General features: G+C 37.1%; 1 protein-coding gene across 3 annotated transcripts in view; it reads right to left on the bottom strand.

The window, feature by feature from the left end:
• ADAMTS3 (ADAM metallopeptidase with thrombospondin type 1 motif 3) overlaps positions 1–25633 on the bottom strand; it is a 267551-nt gene that overhangs the window by 136286 nt on the left and 105632 nt on the right. For all 3 annotated transcript variants that reach the window (XM_058722316.1, XM_058722317.1, XM_058722318.1), the window contains one exon: positions 13554–13710. In XM_058722316.1, coding sequence (XP_058578299.1) covers positions 13554–13710 — 157 coding nt within the window. The remainder of the gene's footprint in view (positions 1–13553; positions 13711–25633) is intronic.

Below are 25633 nucleotides of genomic sequence, written 5' to 3'. Positions count from 1 at the left end.
CCAAAATTCCAGTCAAATATTTATGAAGACAGAGGAGACCTATATCATTTATCTGTACACTCTGCATTTCCCACTTGAGACCCGTGAGCATCTTTATGAAAGCTTGTAAAGATGGAAAATGAATGTCTCTAGAGTAACAGGAAGAAATGTGTGACAGACAGGATAGCAACTGAGTAAACAAGCATAGCCTACATCCTCAATCTGGGGCACCCAACAATCTCTCCTATGCTGTGCATCCCATTCCTGAGCTCTGTTCAACTACTACCCTCTGATGCTCAAACAGGCTATGCAATGAAGTGCCCTCAAACCACCACCGGGGGACTTCATTACGTAGTCTGGGTTTGATAAACAGACATCTGAAGTGAGAAGAACTCCTTTTGGATGATCTTCCTTGTCATTGTCTCCCATGACTCTTTAACACTGTGGGCCTTCTTACCTGTCACAATGGCTATCCTACGTAGTAGGATGTTTCATTTTGGACCTTCCTGACAAATTTCAATTGAAAGCTCCTTCTGTTCAGTTTTAAATGTATTTAACATTTCTGAGTGTCAGGTTCAATCACTCATTTAGTCAATCAATATTTATTGAAGAACTTCTCTGTGCTGGCCTCTCTGCTAGATCTTGAATAAGCAGTGTTGAGCAAAGAAGAAAAATCAGAGTAATCCCACCTATTCTGTGTCATGTAATTAGTAGGAGACTCCAATAAAATAAGGCTTATGAATGAACTTTGAAAACCGTTAGGAAGATATATGTCATGGTGCAAATTCTTGACCTGTGCTGTCCATTACAAAAGCAATTGATCACATGCAGCTCTCTAAGTTAAATTGATTAAAATTAAAATTAAAAATTCAGTTCCTCAATTCACTGGTCATACCTCAATGGCTACATTTGGCTCGTGGCTACCATACAAATAGTACCGATGGAGAACATTTTCACCATCTCAGAAAATCCTATTTATTCATGTACTTATTTATTTACTATTTGATGCAGTGCATGTGCACGTGTAAGTGGGGGAAGGGGCAGAGAGAGAGGGAGAGAGAGAGTCTCAAGCAGATTCCACATTCAGCGTGGAGCTCAACATGGGGCTTAATATTGTTAACTGTGAGATCATAACCGGAGCTGAAATCAAGAGTCCGACACTCAACCAACTGAGCCACCCAGGAGCCCCTAAGAAAATTTTAGTGAAGAGAAATTTCCTAGAAGCTGAAAGTAGAAACACAAGAAAGAGCATGCATGATACCAAAGGGAGAAAAACAAAGTGATGCTTTGGTAAAAATATAACAAACCACGTGCTCAAAGAAAAACAGCTGAAGACTCTTGTTAAGATTTTGAAACTACTACAAAGGCAAAATGTAGTCAAAATATAGGAATAAGAGGTAACTTTTATCATGTGCTTAGTATGTCTCAAGAACAAAAACTAATTGCTTCATATCAATATCAGTTTAATTCAAAGAACAATCCTTTGAAGTAACTGCTATTATTTTCACTGTCTCATAGATGAAAAAACCAAGGCACTGATAGGTTAAGTAACTTGATATAGGTCACAAAGCTTCTTAACAGTAAGACTTTGAGCTAAAACTACACCGAAGAAAAAAGAATGTTTACCACCCAATAACAACATAGACATTAAATCAACCTCATTGAATTATTTATTATATAAAAAAATCCCTGAGGTATTCACTTTTGAATGTCCCCTGTCTGTAAAAAGAGCTTTCATACTATTCTTCCTTTCTGATCTTGTATTCTAATAAACTTCTTCCTGCTGCTAAAAAAAAAAAAAAAAACCAACCCTGATGTAATTAGATTTATACATGTGCCTTCAAGCACTCTAGCTTTCACTGACATCACTAAAGTCACAAAACATGTTTTCTAAATCAGTCATTATAATGCTAATTACATAATGGTTTGATTTAATTGTATGTTTCTTTACTAATCTTTATTGAAGTATACTATACTCTTGGATGGGAAAGCACATATTGAGTACCAAATAAACCAAAATAATGTATCTTGTGTCAATAACGTACTAGGTTTTTGTCTGAAACTCGCCATTAATAATTTCTTATTATTTCTTCATACTTTTTGAAAGCATAAACCATGGACCTCTATTCCATCTCTCATAAATGTTTTAGTTTTCTTACGAACTAGCTGTAAAATGTGAGCTCTTTTTCCTTGTCTGTGAGAAAACAGTAAAGATTTTTAAAGAGATACATGTTGATAGTCTTATGTCAAAAAAAAAAAAAAAAGTCACCACTGAGGTTTCTGATTTCTTTAGTGTTCTAAAGATCCAGTTTGAAGATCTAATTTTAAAACTGGCGCAAGAGATCAGATTCAAATGTTTGAATCTGTTTTTACAGGATATCCTTGGCTAACTTTACTCTAAAAAAATTTAACACACTTGGACTGCCTTCCTTTGGCTATGAAATACCTTTCAAAGGAATGGGCATTAAGGTAGAGTTAGAGTATATGTGGAAAGGGGGTTGAACAGAGAATGTGTGTGATTCCATTCTAATGCAACATGTTCTTATGTTAATTATGTTTTCTGAAATAAACACTTATACTCTGCCCCTACACCTAGAAAAAAAAAAATAAGGGCATTCCCAAGGGACTAAACACTGTGCACTTCTGGTTTCTTATTCCCGTTTGTTTTCCTGCTGTATATCATATTCAAGTTGTTCTTTAAGCAGTAGTCACTGGATCTGAGTACCTGAGGTAAGAAACTGCCTTCATGACTGGCCTTATTAATTTTTCCTTTGTTATTGCCAAGAACTGAAGAAGACTAAAACAGATGACCTCTCTCTTTCAACTGAAGGAGGATTGGACACAGTACTTCTGTCACTTTTAACATCACTCTCCTATCTCTGGACCAAAAGATTTTTCAAAAATCTACAAAAAGTAAGTATATGGACTCATGATGACTATACTATTATGCTTTGCTTTGCACTAAAAAGGCAGTAATTTAATCATATCATAAATAAAACAACAGGTTTCTATATTCACAAAAAGAACAGATTTGATTTCTTCTTTTAATCACAAAAAAATTCTGTGGAATTTGGGATGAAATTCTATATTTGCAGATAGATATTAATTAGAAAAAGGAAATAATAGTCAAGTAGTGTTAAGACTCCAAATTTAGAAGTACAGACACTAACTGAAGATTCCAGGGTTCTCCTACTGACTCACGATGCCAAAGCCATATTTGTGATACATTGTAGACTACAAATCATGTGGTAAAGTGTGTTTGAGTTATGAAGATCAAATTGTTTTTGTTTTTGTTTTTGTTTTCTGACATTAATTCCATCTGTAACCCTGTTTTTCACTATCTGGCATTTGACACCTTATCGTTCTCCATTCAAACTTACATGTATAAAATAAGGGGAAAATATTCTAACAAGAGCCCTTCCAACTACCCCTTAATATATATACGGTTTCTGCAACTACGATACGGAACTACAACAATGTGGACCACAGAAATATGAGAACTCGTGTAATGGGGAGGACATTTGGGAAATGTTTATTCTTCTCTGTGTTTGTGTACAGATGACTCACTAATCATCCCCAAGAGTGGCGAGAAGGCCTTGAGTGAGGGAAGGTAAAGAGAGAAGAAGGAGGCCATCAGAAAGTCTGACAGATGAGTCAAGAATATAAAGAAACTCCATATTTAGCTTCTGGAGTTGAAGTAAGATTTTTCCAAAGAAAAGAGACTGGTAAGCAAGGCTGTATGGAGGGAAAGGAAGTTCTAATTCTCTTAGTTCTCATATAACAAATCAACGCCAGGCCTGGAGGCCAGAAAACAGCAGTTTTTTATTTGCATGTTTGGTTTTTATTTGTGTTTTCCTCCTATGAGAGGAAAGGCCTGGCCATCATAAGTCTTAGTCATGAGACTGGAATAGCGAGGAAAAAGCATTTAATCAGAGGAAGGAAAAAGGCAAGTCTGGCCCTTTTGATCTTGCAGTACTTCTGGGACGAGGGAGACAAAGGAGAATGAGGAGACAGTGGTTCTGACTTTTGCCCAGTTCCCTTTAAGGCCACATTTTAGAAAAGAAAGGACATGGTATGAAAACATACCGATCTATGGGGATCTCCAAGCACCCAAGCCTTGTTTCCTGCTTTGTCTTGGGGGCTCTGGAAGAAGAACACCTCAAGGGCTGCTAGCACGTCAGTTTGGTTGCAGTCGAGGAAGCCATGACTCCCCTTGGTTCCTGTGCTACAGGAACAGCAAGATCAGAGTTTCGTGGGAGGCTGTAGAAAGGGCTGCTGAACCAAGCACAAGAGAAGCTGCCGAGGACCACGTGTGCTGCATAAGTAAGGGTCCTTGCCAAACTCGGGGTGGTCTGCTGTACCCGTGAGGGCAGCCTCTAGTCAAATGGAAGAAAGACCTGCACTGAAAGCCAGCAGGGTAGGCAGCAGCCAGGCAGACAAGGAATATCAGCCCGGTGGGGCCTATGCAGCCAGCCAAAGAAACTCACAGAACAGCTAACATAGAAAACTCCTGCACAGGATCAAACTGTGATGCATTCCACAGTGTAGGAGAGAGAGCTGGGCTGGTCCCCCTGTTTCTTCGTGGTTTTCTCCATGAATTTTTGCACAGCATTAATATGTGCTACAATTTAAATACTCTATCAATGAAAGGAAGGTCAATTTTCATAATTCCTAGTATTTAGAGTAAATTCTTGGCTTCCCATTTACTTAATTCCTATTCAGAATACAAAACTTGAACTTGATTCTAATTATGTGAGTTGCTTTATCAACGTTGCCATAAAGTCACAAAAAGAAGAAGCAGAGAAGTGATGCTCTTAAGTTTGCTGTGAGGTGAGATCTGAGTTGCAACATAAAGTGGGACAGATAACTAGGAAAGATGAAAAATCCATAAAAGCTGGGGCTTTCTTTGAGAATAAAAGTCTGAGTGATTATGGTAATAATTATTTTCACCAACATCCATGCTTCAGATCTCATATCTATGAAAATAATCTCAATGTATATCACAGAAATTTGTATAAGTCTGAGATGACAGGACGTTAGAACATTTCTTCCATAAATTTCAGAGAAAGGGTACTGGTGAATGACAAAAAGATGCCCACAGGAACTCAGGTGATCACAACCCTATAAGAACCACACAGATGCTTCTGCTGACTTTTCAAATGTTGTGTTGTCACAGATGAGAGAAGGACCTTGAAGAAGACCAAATAAATAAATAAATAAATAAATAAATAAATAAATAAATCTAGCCCGATGAGCTTAATTATACCTCCTTTAAACATAAATAGGGTGGTGCCTACACCATACCTAGCAGTGATTTCCCTAGGACTTCCCACTGGACTCAAAAGCCAAGCCCAGGATCACAGAATGAGGAAGGGCAATGTTGATATGCATCAAATTCCCATACCATCTCCATCTAAATGTGTCATCCAAAATTGGGAATTAAGAAATTAAAAATCCGCCCTAATACCCTAATTTCTTATTTACTAGAAGGCTGTCCAGTGGCACTTTGTTAGTATGAGGACGATGGTGCAGGACATGAGGAAACTCCACTTTTCCCGCTCACTCATCTCACCAAAAGGGGCTTAGACATTGCTTTTATCCCTTTAGCATATGGAGTAGAATCTGATAAAACATGAAAACATGACAACAAAACCTGCCAAAGTGCTGAGACAGAGAAGTGAAGTTAAAATGCAGAGTGTTGACACCACACAGACCTTATTCTTAACACCTAACACACAGCAATCTGTAAAGTACACTCAAGAGAAACAAACTCTTCCACAGGCATTGGCTAAATGACACCCACCATTAAAGACGGTCCTTTGAACAAGAATATACACAAAAGCTTAGGATACTTGGGTTATTCATCAGAGCTCTAAAATAATGAACAAGTATCTCAGCCCAAAAGCAAGGAACGAGTTAATGGGGCATTTAAGTGGTTATAATAATTGTGAAAGATATACAAACAAAACCAATTTGAACTAATGCATCATTCAAACTTGTCAAAGATTTTTTTTTTTTTCCCCAGAGAGTAAGGTACTGGAAAGTAATAAAGGAATACGCTACATATAATTACTTATCTCCAGTAAACTTTATAGTCTCGCTTAGGGAAATGGCTCAAATCATTCCTAAACTAAATCTTTCCATCTTACCCAAATCAATCCCAAGTTCAAGAACTTCCATTAAGAATTTTTCAGCATAGATATTTTTTTTGCTATTCTTTTTTTTTTTAATATATGAAATTTATTGTCAAATTGGTTTCCATACAACACCCAGGGCTCATCCCAAAAGATGCCTTCCTCAATACCCATCACCCACCCCCCCCCCCCACCCCCCATCAGCCCTCAGTTGGTTCTCAGTTTTTAAGTCTCTTATTCAGCGTAGGTATTTAGACCAGCTGTATCACAGCTGAAAATCAGAATAAACTTTCTGGTACCTAGAAAGAACAAAACCAAGCACTCAGCTCCCCTTGCAGAATTGTGCATTAAAGGAGCATTTAATGTGGCCTGACTGTAGCCCTCACATTTGAATCCACAGTCCCCATAATCTCATCTCAAATGATTTTCACATAGAAAATATTGTTGCTGTCCTACACTTATTTGACCCCATAGTTCCATTTTTTTCAACATATATCACTAACTTCCACTTCAACTCCCTGAAAGATACCCTGCAGAGGGAAGGATAAAGACAGCCCATAAAGAAAGAGGATTGAGAATAACACACCCGAGTCCTCCACAGGGATGTGAGGAACCCACATGCACACAAAAATTATTTACAAAATACCAAAGTGAACAGCACGGATCCTCATAAATAAAATTCATATGTAAAGTTAACAACTGATGATCCAGTAGGAAAAAGAAAACCATGAGCGACATGAACAAAAGCTACCTTATGGCAAATTATCTTCTTTAAAAATAATAATCGCATTAGAGACAGAAATAATAAAATGAAAGATTACTAAACCTCCAGAAATATTTGAATTCCTTGCACAAAAGCTTCCCACTTACTCACATGAAAGTTTGTAAGTTGTACAGGGAAAGAAAATAAGTACAGGCTTTAAAATGTGTTTAAGCAGGCACACTTGGCTTGTGCAGAGTCAAAATGTACTTGATATTTTACTAAAAATAGAGTCTATTCCTCCTAAGTAAAAGCAGTTCATGCGATTAAAACCAAACACTGAAAATATATTTTGATATTAGGATATATTTTACATTCAGAAAGAACAAATACATTTTAAACACTAACAAAGTTTTTTCTTGGCAATAATTGCTCTTTCATGAGTCAATAATTGATATAATTATTCTGAGTGGGCAAGCATCTAATTTAAGAATCAAGGTCCAACTTATCTGCATTATCTTTGTATTCTAATATAAATTAACTGCTTTCAATTTTGTTTCAGTTGCTCAGATGTAGCTAAATTCTTCCAATTCTCTTTCTCCCTTAATGTCACATCAATAACTAAGTAAAATCCAGCAGCTCTGAATTTTCGATACAGTTTTATCTTTCCATGCTTAACTCCATTAGAAAAAACATACGGAGTTATATTTGTAACACTTTAAACCTGGTCTGGGTAAACAAACTCCTTTCATGGTACCTATTCATGAAGAGATAGAATACCCGCTGTAAGAGATTTTAATATAAGGAAATAAAGTAGTATCCTTTATCTTTCACATCTGAAAGGTCTTTAACTATCACTCTGCTTCCAGGATTATTTCAAGTAATAATTGAACCTTTAACTGCCTTCTTTTTGCCAATAATTATTATAAACACATGGATTGTGAAATATGCAAAACCAACCTAAAAATGAATTACATAAATATGATTAGTATTTCCATATGAATCCACTGGTAGGAGCTTTGACAAATTACTGACCCTAGATTATATTATAAACTAAACTATGCAGCCGGGTAAAAATGAGTAAAATTTATCATTTAATATATACCTGAAAGAATGGTTGCTATTTGACAGATCTTAATGATTTAGTAATATTATGTTCCATGTTTCATTTAATACGAAAACATGCTAAAAATTAATTTCTCTCACTTTACTTATTTATTTATTTATTTATTTACTTATTTATTTATTTATTTAGGTTGCTTGCAAAGCCCACCACTGTTTCTCTTTGATCGGGGCACAGGTCATGAGAACTTCCAAATACAATAGGTTACAGCACCTACTGACTTTTCTATAGATTCAAGGAAGGACTCTGCCTAGGAAGTTCCTAGAGTCACCAAAATAAGAAATAGTCTTCCCATTATTCAAGTTCTTGCTTCATAGTTTCATTCCCTGGCAACCAGGAGCAACTCCCAAATCATTTCTGACTTGTACATGTTTCCCACCTGGGACAAAGACACTCCTTCACAGCACCATGACAACCACACCAGCGACACAAGCGCTTGGGTTCGTGCAGGAAAATGAAAATCCTGAAAGGAAGCTAGGAGATAAAGGCTTACTATTCCTTGTTTCCCACTGGTAGGAAGTAATTACAGAAATTACTTTAACACAAAGCTTCTGGTGAGTGAATAGTTTGTAATTTGATGGGAGAAGCCTAAGGGCCTAGGGATTAAATTTAAAAAAATATGAAAAGCTGAATGATGTCATACAAGTAGAGGCCCCCTGCCCCCCGCCCCCCCCGGAAATAGACTGCCTAAAGCAAACTTCTTATTGACAACAATGTAGACATTCTTAAGAGATGATCAGGGGTATGTTTTGTTTTTCATCTGAGTTTAAACTCAAATGATTGATTTAACAGTGGAGGTGAACTTTATGACCCTTTATTGGTTGATTAACCACGACACTCCCAAGTGAAATTTCAAAACCAGCAAAATATAAAATAATTTTGTCCAAACTAAATGTCCAAAAATGGATGTGATTTCCATCCTCCCAAAGCAGAAATCAAAAAAAGAAGTAAATTCAACTCTTCCCCCAATGATGAAGTAGACAAGTTTTTTGTCATAAACATGCACAGTTTATGTTTGTTGTTTAATGAAAAGGATGGAACTTCTTTGCCAGAAACTGGCAGTACTATGTGTTATAAACACCTGCCAATTCTGCACTGGAAGAGATCATTTATATTGCCAAATGTAAAACTGTTTTACGTCTTAAAACAGTAATTCTAAAGCAGAGTACTGCATCTGTGATTTTACAAGTTCAATGTATTTTCAAACAGTTCTTCACATTTTTTCAGATTTCAAAAACAATACAATTTCCTTATTAAGAGTTGAGGAAAATGGGGTGCCTGGATGGCTCAGTCGGTTAAGCGTCTGACTTCAGCTCGGGTCATGATCTCATGGTCCGTGAGTTCGAGCCCCATGTCAGGCTCTGTGCTGACAGCTCAGAGCCTGGAGCCTGCTTTGGATTTGTGTCTCCCTCTCTCTCTGCACCTCCCCTGCTCATGCTCTGTCTCTCTCTGTCTCAAAAAATAAATGAAAACATTAAAAAAAAAATTTAAAAAAAGAGTTGAGGAAAGAAAATCTGTGTGATATATGGAAATGGTTGAGATAATATATTATCTCAACAGGTTCAAAGCTGTGACTTTTATTGGAAACCTAGATAAATGTTCTAAGAGGATAAAGAATAAAAATAGATGTTTACTTTTAGTCAAGCGGAATAGCTTAGGGTTCTTGAGTATGCAGAAGCATATTTTTTGCTTTGTTTTTAGCTTTGTTTTTGTGTTTTAAGGATGAAATATCCTCCTTTCCTATAGTGCTGGTAGCAAACATCTTTCATGGGCTTCTAATCCTGTGCAAGGTGCACCTTCTGATTCTCATTGATATGAAGTTGCGAAAGAGAGAGTGGAAGGCAAGCAGAGACATTCCAAGCATCCACAAGCCAATTCTTGCCCCCTGACTCTAAGCTAACTTCTACCCATCCCTACCTCAACATGTATATAAGGGCATTCATTCACTGACTCTGAGACATGATTATGAAAATATACTGTGCATTTTTTATTCACTCACTATTCCAATGGATCTTCAGACTCAATATATCCAAACATATACACTTGTCATTCTCCATCAAGCCTATTTCTGTTCCTCATTTTAAATATCTGAATTCTGAAAAGAGAATCCTCTAGTCTTTCAGATTAGGATTCTGAGTCATCCTTCTTTACTCTCTCTCCATCCCTGATATATTCTGTATCATATAAATCTGTCAGTTTCACTTCAGTCTCAATCCAATTTGGCTCCTTCTCTCCATCTCACTATTATCACCTAGTTCAGGTTATAACTGGTTTTAATATAGAATACTCGCACCAAATTAGAGAACTCAAATAAATGACAGCTCTGAGTTGCCAAGCTGACAAAGCAAGATGTATGGCCAGGCAATTATGGGGATAACCCACAAAACACAGCAAAATATTCATTTACAGGGGCCCTAATGCTGAAACTCTGTTGGGTCAGAAGTGCCTTGTTTATGATAAAAACTCCTCCTGATGACCTATTGTCAGAGAAACTTAAGATCATGCCCCTCAAATGCATTTCTAAGTACATCTTATGTATTTTAATCCCCTTCTTATAACTTATTGAAGAAAGACCTCATGTGTCTCCTAAAATAACCACCTGAATTGATCCAGACAAAGCATTATTTTATATGATACTATAGTTTTCATTTATAAATCGATATGCTTTTTAAACCCAGAATCTGTTAAATTTTACATTTTAGAATGATGGAATAAGGTATAAGAATATATTCTTAATTCCACTTGGAAAGTATGTAGTCCATGAAAAAACTTGGCTCTCAGTCCTTGACCATGAAGTTAAAAGAAGAATTTTAAAGTTATAGTATAGTACTTAAAGTTCTAAATCTGAATCTCTTTTTACCTTAGGAAGACATTTCCATTTCTAAAATACATGGTTACAATTTAAAATTCTCAAAAGGAAGTAAATTGACATCATGAGCAACTCCGTTCAATCAGAACTTCATAAATAAAATAAAAGTTAAGTTCATACTAAGGCTTATCATGGAACATTCTATGTTCTATTTTGGGTCAAGTTTTAAGGCAATTGAGAATTAACAAAGGAACTCCTCTTCCTTTGACCCATGATTGCTGAAAACCTTACCAAAATGTATTTTGTGGCCTATTTCAGCTACAAAGTAATCTTCTATTCAAAACTGAAAAACAAAAAATAAGGTTTTTAGTGTCTGCATTCTTAAAAACAACTCATTATAAAATCTGAGTAAGTTGATGCTGATGCTACTAGAATTGATATTTTAAATGATTTTCTAAACTAAAATTCCCCGTATTGCCTAAATCTAATCTAATTCTTTGAAACTTACATGCCCTGACTACTAAATTATTTTTCCTAATCTAGTATCTAGAAATACAATAGGTATTAAACATCATATTTCTCATAACTGTCTTATTTCAATAAAAAAAATCTTCTCTCCTTCTCTGTAAATATTATACTACTGAAAAGTACCAGGATGGATACCTTTAGGCACTGAAATGGAGCATCTATTTCTTGGTGAAACCACAGGTATGACAGAAAGAGCAACTGGGAGGAAAGTCATAGTGACTTACCTGGCTTCCAGCCCTCTAATACAATTCTAGAACATGTAGGCCATGCTTTTTTAAAAGATATTTAACCATTGCCTCACAAAAGATATTAGATATTAACAATTAAACTCTAGAAAAAGTACTGTATTCTCCTACCTACCCTTTGATACAACCAGTCTTCTGATTTAGAATGACATTTTTCAAACATGAAAAATAGAAATAAGAACTAATAGTAATGTATTCACAACATGAAGGCAAGCAATGCCTGTTTAACTTTTAATTAAAACTCCTAACACATACATCTTTGCCCAAAATAATTAATATTAATAGTTAATACCAATAACAACAGCCACAGCTACCATTGACTAACCATCTGTTATTGTTGAGGGCTACATTCAACAATTTTCATATACTATTTCTAATACTTACTATAATTGTGCAACATATTTTAATTCTTCATTCACAGATAAACTGAGGCTCAGAAAGGTTAAATATTAATCTAAGATAATAGAAGAACTTGACATTTTAGAGGTACTATTAACATCTGTCTAAATGCAGTGTAGTCTCTTCTGATTATATCACAGTGACCTTCTAGGATAGGCACACATTTCATAATATTGCGTCTATTAATTCAATGCTGTTGCTTCAAATCAGATATTTCTCAATAATTCTTCAGGTCTTGTTAATTAAAAAAAAAAACTTTTAAGTTTATTTATTTATTTTGAGAGAGAGAAAGCAAGCACAAGCTGGAGAAGGGCAAAGAGAGACATTAGGAGAGACAGAATCCCAAGAACGGAGCCCAAGACAGGGCTCAGGACTCACTAATCGTGAGATCATAATCTGAGCTGAAATCAAGAGTCAGACACTTAACCAACTGAACCACCCAGGTGCCTCAATTTTTACGTTTATTTTAAACTCTACTATCCCACTAGTATGGAATTTTAACAGAAACTGGTGGTATCTGAAAATCAAACTAGGTAATAAGTCTCAAAAGGCAAGATATCATTAATCTAGAATCTAGATTATTAAATGAAGATTATTTATATCCCTGACATTTCCCTAGGGGAAATTTCTATTATCTCTAATTCAGATAGTTGGCCTGGCAAAAATAAATATAGTCTTTCTGAAATTTGGTTAAAAAAAAACATAGATTCTCAAATTTCCTTTCTCTTCTAGAAAGGGAACTTGTATACTCAACTTATAAAAACATGTCTTTAATAACAAATTACCTTCAGATTTCATAAAAGCAAAGAAACCAGAAAAGCTTCCCATGCCATAATTTCATTGACTTTAGTGGTCCAGCCTATTATGAAACAAAAGTTGACAGAACATTCAACTCATTCTCTCTTCCATATTGTAAAAATATGATTTTGCAAAATAGACCTTAAGGTCAAATTCTTATTTTCTTTTTCCTTATTTTCTTTTTTGTTTGTTTGTTTAAATTATTTTTAATGTTTATTTATTTTTGAGAGAGAGACAGAGACAGAGCACAAGAGGGGGAGGGGCAGAGACAGAGGGACATGCAGAATCTGAAGCAGGGTCTAGGCTGAGCTGTCAGCACAGAGCCCGACGCAGGGCTCGAACTCATGGACCACAAGATCATGACCTGAGCTGAAGTCCGAAGCTCAACCGACTGAGCCACCCAGGCGCCCCAGCATTCTTATTTGCAAATGTGTCTATGACATATCTATTATTCTCTGTCATGTCAATATATTTCATTTTAAAAGTTTGAAAATAGTATTAATAACACACAATTGAGATACTTCTAGAAGGCAAAAATATTTCCAAGTTTTCATAGAAGCTACAGAAAAAAATCATTTTAATGTGAAACTATAAAAGAAGTCATAAATAACTGGTTAGGGACACAATACTGCACTAGAATAAAATAATACCTATAACATACATTCTGCTACATGTTTTAAAAAGGGCGGGCCATATTTCATGATCTATAAACTTATCTTGCTACCTTCACATTATGCAAGAGCACATGACAGTCACATTCCCTTAATGGATTGGGAGAGTTGTTTTCATCATACCTTAAAATTACAGATAATTATTAAGCCTCGTCAAAGACGCCTACCTCCGTAGTAGCAGTCATGCGACATGTTTACAGGAGCCCGTTCTACTGCTGATCTCTTGTAGACAACATGAATCCTTCCTTTTTCTTCTTCCATCTGCTTACCTCTTTCCAAAGGCTCAATGAAATACTCATCATTATCACTTTTTATCATTCCAGCCTAGAGAAAGCATAAAATGTGTTAATTTTGAAAAGAAGTATCTGCCACCTTTAGCTTACAAGTACCTTTTTAAATGGCAAGAATATAATTTGTGAAAATGAATGCTTTTTCTTTCTGCTTTTGGCTAAAAATTTAAAATGGTTAAGTAATTCATAGCAGGCAGAAATTCATATACGACAAGAATAAAATAATTCACATAAGGTATCATAAGAACTTTAGGGTAAGAAAAGAAAATTACACAACATACAAATTTCATCAGACTGCAGAGGAAGTGCATTTATATATTCTACAGGTATTTTATCTCTAAAAGAAATCTTACAGGGGAAATAAACTCAAGAAATGTCTCTTAATATCCCATAATAATCTGCTGTACGTGCATGCTTAGCATTTTTTGTAACTCGTTTACATTTTCCTTCTAAACCATTATGGTATGAGAAGAATGAGTTCTATAGTGCACTCAGTAAATAAATGTATTTCTCACTTTAAATAGCCTCTTTAAGATTCAGTAAAAACCTTGCATTTCCAATATTTATGAATTAGAAGAACTCCTATTTGTCCTCTCTTAATCTAACTTGATGATTTTACTCATGTTTTTTCCTCCTCAAGTTTCATCCTTCCATACTAAAAAGGTTATCCTTGGGGGCGCCTGGGTGGCGCAGTCGGTTAAGCGTCCGACTTCAGCCAGGTCACGATCTCGCGGTCCGTGAGTTCGAGCCCCGCGTCAGGCTCTGGGCTGATGGCTCGGAGCCTGGAGCCTGTTTCCGATTCTGTGTCTCCCTCTCTCTCTGCCCCTCCCCCGTTCATGCTCTGTCTCTCTCTGTCCCAAAAATAAATAAAAAACGTTGAAAAAAAAATTAAAAAAAAAAAAAAAAGGTTATCCTTGTATTCATTGCCTTCTACCTCTCTAATATTTAGTCTTTTTCTGACTGTTTCACCTTTTACTTAGAAAATACCAGGACTATATTCCGTACTCTAGCTGAATAGAAATGATGGTTTTGTCTGAAACTGGTTCATTAGGTGTCAAGTCCACATTATAGTCAAATAGTTACCGCTTACATTTCTACTTTAAAGGTCATACGTTCATAGGTAGTATTAATTTAAATTTCAGTACGCTTATTTGAAAACCAAGTTGAAGAAATAATGTGTCGGTGTGGGAATTATAATTATTTTGGAAATATACATTGGATCTAGAAGTAAGTCATATTTTTCATCTGAGGCTCGCAGCTTATTCTGTATTTTCAAATATGGGATCATTGGCTCTCATAGAACATAGGCGGGGCCTTACGGACTCTCATCCCCTCCAGCTGATGATCTAATGGCTCCGCCACTCTCTGTTGAGCAACACAGAAATGAAAGGTAGGTACATGCTACAAATAGTATTTGTTTTCAGCAAACGTGCCTCTGACTGTAGCTTTTCTATCGCATTCAACTCTGGTCCCCAGTTTCCATTCTGACTTCGTCTACCTGGTTCACTCTGTCCCCTCCTTCCCCTGTGTAAGCCTCACAGGGAAATATTAGAAGCTAAGGTGTCCCCACATACACATCAACAACGACCTCCTGGTATGCACAAACAGCCCTTGAACCTATGTGACCACGTCTCACAAGAAAACATCACCACACTTCCTTCACCATGCTTAGTCTTTAGCTTCTTGAACAAACTTCTAGCCTTCATTAAAAAAGAACACTGAGCTAATGGGCCTTCAATAGTAATGCTGGTCTTCCAAACACAACTCCCATATTTGGAGTTGTTTTCTCATCTGGTCAATTACTCTTCCCCGACTCCTGTACTGTGAAATACAGGGTTTTTCACAAGAGGCCTGATTAGATCTTTACCTACTGTCGAATATAATTTCCAATATTTTCTCATGATTTTCAATTGTCGTTTTAATCTAGTTAGCATTGCTGTCCTATTCCTGTATCTCTTTTTACCAGTAATTTCACCATCACTGTTTTTGTCCTTAGCAGGCATGTATGGTTTAGTAATGTTCACAAAACACATCCCAACTAAGCACAAACACAGTAAATATATAACGCATTAACCAGCAGTACCACGTCCTGGGCTTAAATGTCCAGTGTCCATGCTAATGCCACCCTTTGGTGGTAGGCAGCATTAACTGGCTTTATCTTGAAAACACTGGTCTTTTGATATATATTTAAGTTTACAAATTGAGGTTTATCAGCATGAGGCTTCAGTACTCATCCTTGTTCTAGTCTTTTCTTTGCCCCAAATCCATCTAGTCACCAGGTTCTATAAAGTTTCTGAGTTTCTTATCCCATCCTTCTATTTCTACCACCACTTTCTTAGTTACAGACCTCATCATTGCTCATTTGGATTACGGAAACTGCCTCCTATCTTGAGACTTTCCATAAATCATAATGATTCTCCCAGATGAGTGCCTGACTGTGGATGGAAACAGTGGTCACTGAAGCAACTCTGCGCAATGGGCAATAGCTGGTGGGGACACTTGAAAGTGATGGGGAGGCAGTGAGGATTAGCTCACATGCCTTTAAAAAACATTTCTACATACCTTCTACTGCAAACATTCAAATCCCAGGCCCCGTGATATTACTTTCCCCCACTAAGCCAGATCCCATTTCCTGGCTCTCTTTTTGCAGTTGGCTGTGAACCATGTTACTGTATCCTACCCAGGAAAGTCAGTGGTAGTGGTGAATACCAAGAACAGGGCTGGCGCATAAAAACCTCCCATGCGGGCTTCCTTATGCTGTTTCCCTTCTCACTGGGCAAATACAGGTAACACAAAAAATTTGATACAGCTACACTTCTCCCTCAGAAGGCAATGAAAATTTAAGCCAGGTTGAGGTGACATCAATGACAAGGCAATCCTGGGTCACACAACTCCATGGACGAAAATTCGGAGAGCCTACCCTTTCATTCATTAACTTAAGCAAAGTTTAAGGAAGAAAGAAGTTTATCTAAAGCACTATACTAGACACCATAATAAATAACAACTTCTCAAAGACATGGTCTGTTTGCTCCCTAGTTTAGGCCAAGCTAGTCAAATAAATAAAATATATACCTAAAGGTATTCAGTGAGGTAGGTTATGGTAAGTCCAAAAAATAAGTAATATCACACTTGAAAGTCAAATCAAGTGAGGTGTTTTTTCCCCTCACAAGCTGACTATACACAGCAAATTGTCAGTAGGAGCTGCTAATTCTATACCCAAAATCATCTAAAATCTATTTCAAGTGAAATCTCTCTATTCCCCATGGGGACTTCACTTAGGCCATTGTTGTTGTTCACACTGTCTCACATTCTCATAGAGCACCCCAGCCAAAATTTCTCTTTCACACTATCATATTATTTTAGACAAACCAGAATGTGGTAGCAAATGGACAGAATGTGTAATGGCTCAACACATGAGGTGCTTCACTCTTGCTCACACAAAAGCTCAGGGCAGTTCTAGGGCAGCTGCGAGGGGACTCTGTTGCATATAGCCTTGCAGGTGTCCAGGCTGACATTGGTTCTAGCCTTTCCACGTGGGCTCCCAAGTTTTCCCAGTCAGAAGGGAAACACCTTGAAGAGCCCACATGGGAGGTTTTTATGAACTAGCCCTAGTCGAGGGGCTATTCACCCCTATTTACCACGTAGCTATTCACCACTGCTACTTACTTCTAAGTATAGGATAGAGTCACATGGCCTAAAGCCCACTGCAAAGAGAACCCAGGAATGGAATCTGGTTGTGTGCCCAGGGAGAAAAACAAATGGATTTTAATGAACAGATGGCAATCTCAACTTCAAATAAGATCATGTCATGCCTTTGCTTAAAACACCTCAATTGCTTCCCATTGCACTCAAAACCACACTCCTTATCGTGGCCTTCAAGGCCTGCATCATCTGGTCCTGCCATCAACCCCACTCAGCGCCATTCTCACCAGACTTACTATGCTCCAGCCTTCGTGGCCTCTGTTCGGTTTCATTTCTCCTGCAATATTCCCAAGCTCTTCACAGCCTCAGACCTTTGAAATGGTTTTGGTTCTACTTAGAAGGCTCCTCTTCCACCACATCATACTTCCCTTAGCTGGCTATTTTTCATTCTCCAGTCTCAGCTTAAATGTTACACTTTCTGACTTCCTTACCCCTTCCGACATTAGGTAGCCCCCATCCAAATCAGGGCCCATCTTAGCCCAGCATTCTGACCCGGAGAGGTGTGTTCTTTTCTCTCATGACCCTGAACACAAATTCCAGGTCGTTTTACCTAAATGTTAAATTTATTATCCTCTGTCTCCCCACAGCACTCTCAGCTCCTGAGGCAGACTCTCTTCTTTCATCTTGGTCTCCATAAGCACCAGCACGACTGCTAGTACAAAGCATATTTTCAACACACTTTTTAATGAAAGACTCTAGGAGCGAATGGTATAGGCAAAAGGTTAACAACTTTCCAGACTTGTAGTGGACTTGGAGAGGTGCGAGGACTGCCATGCCAGTGGTTTGAGAGAAGGCACTAGAAGTGAGACAGTTCAGGCTTAAGCAAGGTTCTGAAGTGCAAGGGCCCCACACATGCCTGAAGACAGTGAGTAACCCACTCGTTCAGACTACAGTCTGTGTGGGGCAGTTCTGGAAAATGATGCAGTGGGGAACTGTGTCCCCTCAAGTCTGAGCTTTAACATGCAGAATGGAGACCAACCACAACCCCGGGTTGATCAGCAGATGAGAAGAAAGTGGCCTGGGAAGACTGATCTGACCATTACCTGCCAGAGGGAAGAAAGGCTAGAAAGCAAGCAACATGGACTAAGTAAAAGCCCAGGTGACAGAAGTGGCAATGGAAGGAGAACAGGGGAGAGAGGGGGGAAAAAAGGAATGAGTAATTACAGGAGAAAATAAATACTTGGTGCCTTTTAACACATAAGTTCCTCTGCTTTCACAGACTCCCCTTACGAGGACGGCTGGGCTTCCCCTGCTCTTGGCATCACCACCTCCTGGGCCAGTGTCCTTATTCCTTCTGCCTGGCTCCACTCCAGCCACAATGGGCTCCTTGCTGATCCTGTTTTTCCCATAAAGCATAGCCTAGATGACTGTCACCCTTTCAGATCATGAGCTTCACCAAGCATGGACTTTGTCCCATTCACTGCTGCCTCCCTAGGCCCAGAACAGTGCCAGGGTCAAAGTAGGTGCCTAATATTTGAGGGAGAGTGGGAGAAGAAATTAATGTAAGAAATGGGCAAGTGAAAATAAAACATCTTAGAAGGACATTGGAAGGGAATGGCAAGAGGAGATGGGAGGAAAAACAGAGTACTGTGTCCTGGGAATCTAAGTAAGTGAGAGTGTTATCAAAATAAAAGTAACTGCAGTCAAGAAGGCACAAAGAATGAAGACTGTGGGAAGGAAACTAGACAAACAAAAATATTGAATTAGAGTAGTGGGGGCTGAAAAGGTATTACAAACAGTTATGGAAGAGCAAGCAGTCAAACCACATAGATTTCAGATCCTAGTCAGAGCCATTATGGGTAGATTTTTCTGCTGCTGTTCTCAACCACACTATATTGATTCCTCTCACTTTTTCTCACCAAATATAGGGTGACTATTCAAAAAGTACTCATGCTTTTCACTTTTTTTTTCTTGTTTTTCTGCTTTGTTTTGAGATATGGAGAGTGCACGTGCATGCACCAGCTGGGGGGGTACAGAGGGAGAGAGAGAGAATCCCAAGCAGGCTCCACACTGGAGTCCATGCTGGGCTCTACCTCATGACCTTGAGATCAGGACCTGAGCCAAAACCTGAGACCAGGACACTTGACTGACTGAGCCACTCAGGTGTCCCAATACTCACGTGTTTAGACCAGATAACCCCAAGCAAAAAATCATCAGTACTGACAGTTAAGTACTGAAGGCTCTTTTATCCACTGATATATTCATTTAGGGAGTCATGCATTCAATGAACATTGTTGGAAGCTCAAAGACCATGCACTGTCACTCCCCAATATTAAATAATGCACTCCTGCTCTCAGATCCCTAGTTTTATTTCACAATAGAATACAAAAGAGTGACTTGAAGGAATAAAACCCAATATATAAAATAAAGTCTCAGACCATGGCATTCTAAGTACTGGTATTATGTATCCTGCTGCCAGGTATTTATAACTTTTAAATTATAATGTGGGAATTTTTAGAAATGTCACACACATGACATATGGTCCTGGAAGATTCTGTTAAACAGATGCAATCATTTCTAATCCATCTTTAATGTTACTTAAATGATGTATGATATCAAGATAATATTTTGTAAATTTCCCTTTATGACACATAGCCCTCCACATTTACCATTCTCTAGTCCCACGTAACAATTCAGGAAATATTTATTGTAGTTCTCAAACTACTTTCCAAATTTTAACACAGATTAATTTTTAAAATATTTATTATGTTTAGTACAGCATCAAGCACATTATATTAAACACATTTTATTGTTTTAATTAAGTCTTCACACAGGCCCTTTGACAGCATTTTGGAGGGGATATTTATAAAACAATGATCTATGCTAAAAATCCAGCTGCATAATTCCCCTCTCATCTGGTCAACTCTTCCAGCTACATCACTCAACAGACACTGCCAAGAATCCAGAATTAAGCCAAAGAGCCTCTGAGCATGGAAACAGCTATCACAAAGGCCACACTCCTTACTCACTAGGAGGGGTCCTCACGGCCATATTTGGCACCCAGTTCTAATAAACCAGGTTAGATGGTTTCCTAATTCTCATCAGAGTATAAATGGCAAACAAGAATAAGGGGTGTGGGGTACAGGGACTTTCAGATGAGATAATGTCTATGAATGCCCTTTGTAAATTATAAAGCCCAATAAAAAATGTAAAATTCAAGTCTCTATATGTTAATAATAACAAACATCAGTCACAAAGAAAGGACTAAATTGTGTTAACTTGATTTAAAATAAAAATCAGTATAAAAGATATTTTAAAGAGTTCCAACAGGAATTACTAAGGTTTTCTTGAAAACTGGGTCAGATAATCTAAAAAAACTTATGCTATGGAATTTTTAATTCTGACACCTAAATACTGCTTGACTACAATGGTTCTTGAATCTATTAAGGAAGGAGAGTAGGGCCTGATAGATTCTGGGGGATGCCAGGAAACATGTGCCAAATACTATATTATTGAAGCTGAAGTCAACCAAAATCCATTATTCTGTGCTAAATTTGCCGCCATCTTATACTAGGTCACAGCATAGACAAGCAATTAATTTCAAGTGTCTATTGTGTTTTGTTTTTTGCTTTTTTAAGGTCTATTAAGTTTTAGACTAGTTTAAACTTAGCTTAAGTTAAATGTCTAGAAGAGGCACTGAGAAAATTTTATATTAATGTTGCATGTATATGTATGTGAGAGAGAATAAGTGGAAATATGATGTTCAAAAAAGACTATCCTTATACCTTAGTGGTACAACAACTCCATCTTAACTCACTAAGTTTCCTTGAAAACACATTTTGAGACTCCCACTTCACTCCGTTGGTTCCTCCAATATTTATTTTATTAGTGTACCCATAGACACATTGCCTGGTTTCATTTTTTCATTGGAATGGACAGATGTCATTACATGAAGATGATTTCCAAATCTTTCCTGAATTTCAAGGGGGTGTCTCAATGATCCCCCAAATTTCTACAAAGAAGGCATTGAAGAAAACAAACTAGCTGAGAAAAGCAAGAAAACAGTGAGTAGAACTGATTCAAAGCTGTATTTGGTAACCAAAGACAGCATTTCTTTCTTACATTAAAGAAACTTAATTATTTGGGATGCATTTGGAGAGAGTTTACGAAAATTAAGAAGTAGCTAAAATATCCCCCAAGCCATGTCATTGATTTCCATGAAGTCCTCACCTATTCTAAAGCCAGAATTAATTTTTACTCTTTTTGGAGTCCAGCATTTTATCTGTATTTCTAAAGTACTTATCACTGTCAATCTTTTATTATAATTATTTATGTTAACTGTGCAAATGCCTGGAAATTAAGAGATGCTGAGTAAGGTGTCAGCTGAATCAAAATATTTATAAATCTGATTAAATCCCAGGTTTATATTTGAATTTGGCTGGCATTTCATTCAACAATGATCCTCCTGGATGACTTCTGAATCCCAACAACATTTAACATAATCCCCTACAAATTGCTAAGATAAAATGTGTATTTACAGAATCTCCTCTATGAAGGAAGGGAGTAGACTGTCCAGTCAGGCAAGTATAACGATTGGAGCCCTAAATTAAAAAGAAAAAAAATCACACCACCTTGACCAAATTAATTAACACTGATTCAATTAACTGCTAAAGCAAATGGATCTAACCTTAACCAACAACACTAGATATAATCATTTCAGTTCTTCACCTAAGAAACATAACCTCCAACCCTCTGTTGCCCGATTCTTATCAAAATCTAGGTTGCAAGAAATAAAATTCTAGGAAGATTTCCTGAAGACTAAAGGATTTTCTGTACTCAGTCTAGTTCCTCTTATTTGCTCTAATCTCCACTACAAGCTCCTGCTTCAGTTAAGCCAGGGTACAGTTATTTGGGCCCCTAATAAAACTGTTTTCATTAAACTATGCAAAGTGTTAAAACATCAACCTGTTATGAAGTAGATTATGCAGAAATGCCTTAAGAAGTTCATTATTGTAATAATAGCATGTTTGTTGGTGAGGACCTCTTTCAGTACCATATATTGTTTGCTATACTATGTGAGAATCTAGAAAAAAAAATCTCTCAGATTTTAGTAACAGGAACAGTTTTACTTCTTCTGAGAAACTGGCTCATTTTTATTTCATTAACACTGTATATTATGGAACTAGTCAACAGTGGTTAGCATCCAAAATTTCACAAATATGCTGCTACAGACGTACAACGGTCATAAGTTTGGTGCTACATATTGATAAAAGTAAAATATCCCAAAATGTTAAAAAAACATAGTTGAATTTTTCTTTTGTGGAAGGAAACTGAAAAACTAACATCACGCAACACTCTTAAGTACCTTTTGGAATTTAAAAGTCAACGTAGGGATTGAACAATGTAAAAAGAAAGTGGGTGTATGATGACTCACCCGTAGCTACTATGCTAACACAATTACAGAGGGAAAGGATGGGGTACAAAAGGGAAGAGGGAGAAGGCTGTGAAGGATATTGAATTTCAAGATGGGTGGGAGGAAAGTTTCCCTGATCCTCACTTTCAGAAAGTCTTAAAAATCTCTAGTAAAATGGTTTTCATAAGTGTTTGACATTTATGGACTCTCTGGCATATAAAATACTGTATTCGCTTAAAGAAAAGCTTCATTCCTCTTCATAAAGAGAATAAATTACCCCCTAGTGTATCTGATTTAGTTTTTCGTGTTGATTTTTCATGTTAAGGCATTTTATCTAGTAATTTTCCCAGGTCATGATGAAGTTTCCAAGGACATACAAAAAAAATGCTAAAAAAGAATAAAAAAAAAAATAGGTGACTAAAAAGCCCTGATAAAATCAAAGACTGCAAACATTCATTTTATTACATGGGCAGTTCAGAAAACTGACCTCTCTGACCAAATGCTCAGGATTTCCTTTATGACCTTGCCATTAACCCACCAATATACCTAACCACTAGGCTTAAAGATAAGATGAACCTACCTTGTCTTACTTAGAGTAAAGAAGGAACCTAGTGTGGCTGACAAGATTTGGGTTCTGGCCATAGCTTTGCTACTAACTAGTATGACTTTTGAAAAGCCATTTAAGCTCTCTGGAGCTCAGTTTCATAATCTGAAAAATGATGAGTCTTCCTAGATAATCTTTAAAATGATCTCCAATTAAATGATCTTCCAATGCTAGAGATGGGAATTTGAAAGGCTCTTCCCTGCCAACATCCCAAGACCCACTTATTCCCATGATAAATAACTTAAAATATGATTATAAGACTAATGTAAAGTAGGTCGCAAACTTCAGTGTGCCAAAGAAATTAGGTCCCAACCTCAGAGACTTTCCATGTTCCAACTCAGAGAGTCTGATTCAAAAGGACTGGGATGGAGATCAGAAATCTGCAATTTTAACAAGCACTTCAGATCCTGCAAATAGTAGTAGTCTGGAAATTATAGTTTGAGAAAAACTGCTTTAAAAAATAATGTGCCAATCAAAATGAATTTCTGGATATTTATTCCCTTATGCTAAAACAAATTTTAAGAAGATGACTATTTAAAGGAAACATGAGTAAATGGAATCCATGAAATGAACACTGTTATAATTAAAATACATAATAGTCATCTACTAAAGATACAATAAAATATGTATACACTTCTCAGGTTTTTAAGAAATTTACAGCATAAGTCAGGGTGTCTTAAATTAACAGTTAAAACAAACAAGCAAAAAGTATATTCTTTCATTTAGTAGAAAATAAATATCTACTAATATCATCACAGAAGAGAAAAAGCTTTGTAAATTCAACAATTAAAAAATAGTTCAAAGGGAATGCAAAATCCAAAAGAAACTAACTTTTTGATCTTAGAAGTTATTCAAAATAGCATTATAATTTATACCAAAATACATAATCATTCCAAACCTCGAGTCAAGGAGATTAATTATTAAAGCTAGGATTGTATATACTCTGTTTTGAGGACACATATTGAAGATGTACTTACTGTTTCTGAAAAGATAAGCGAGGTTACAATTAACATTAATAATGTGAAAATTAGTAACAACAGGTATAATGTAAAGTATAGAAATTCTGCTTGTAAATAGGAGTTCAATCCAGATCCGTTCAACTATTCCTACAGCACTTGCTATTTTTCTGCCATTGGGTGAATACTGGCAAACCCACATCATGGTCAATGCCTCCTAGGGAAGTGTTTCTTAAACTTTAAAATGTAAATGAATCACCTGGAGATCTTGTCAAGGCAGATTCTGATTCAGTACTCTCAGAGTCTATATTTCTAATAAAGTCCCACGTGATGTTGAGGCTTCTGGCCCCTGTATAATACTTTGAGTAACAAGGTCTTGGGTCATTTCAATCTCATTGAGTTAAACAAAGGAAAACCCATGAGTCAGACATAGGTCAATGTGGCAGATTTCATTTTCCAAAGATGGCCTACAACACAATCTTCCATCCCACACTGATTTTGTCAGTATGACCTTGACACTTCCTATCAAGAGGTAGAGTTTAACTGCCCTCCCCTTGAATCCAGGCCAGCTTTTCTGACTAGTAATTAAAATGATGTGGTAAAGATGTCATTGCATGATTTCTAAGCCTAGCCAGGGAGAAGCCTTGCAGCTTCTGCCTCAGGCCCATGGAACACTCTCTCCCCACATGTTCCCTCTCAGATCCAGCTGCCACACTGAGAAGTCCGAGCCATATGAAGAGGCCATGTGCAGGCACTCTGGTAACAGTCCAAGCCTGCGTATCACTCAGCCTAGCCACCAGACACGTGAATGAAGACCAGTTCCATCGCATCCCAACGCTCAGCCACTCAACTCACTCCTGTCTTTTGAGCATTCCCGGATGAGGACCCAGAATTCTGGAGCAAAGATAAATCATCCACACTGGCCCTCTTTGAATTCCTAACACACAAATTCCATGAACATAATAAAATAGTTGTTATTTGACACCCTAAATTTGGGTGGTTTGGTACACAACAATGGAAAGCTGGAAGAAAGGAGTTAAGACAGAAGTAGAACACCCAGGGAACACAGCAAACACTTGATCCTTACAGAGTATTTTTGAGTGTTTACACAAGGTTGTGTAGCAAAGAGAGGGAAGGTTGGGTGATAGAGACAAAGCGGCCAAAACTGTTACAAGAACACAAGGGAAAAGTCTGGTGGGAAAAGAAGGTGAGTCCTGAGACGAGGTAAGAGATTATTAACAGGAATTGAGTGGGAACAATAGCAAAGGAAATTGGAAGGCATCAGCAACAAATAAAGAGTAACCAATTAGACAGAAACCGGAGAACATACACAGGAATTTAG

Source organism: Neofelis nebulosa, chromosome 3 (assembly GCF_028018385.1).
Source record: "Neofelis nebulosa isolate mNeoNeb1 chromosome 3, mNeoNeb1.pri, whole genome shotgun sequence".
NCBI classification, from domain to species: domain Eukaryota; kingdom Metazoa; phylum Chordata; class Mammalia; order Carnivora; family Felidae; genus Neofelis; species Neofelis nebulosa.
Note: the sequence above shows the minus strand (reverse complement) of the source record. Positions and strands in the feature narration are given on the sequence as shown.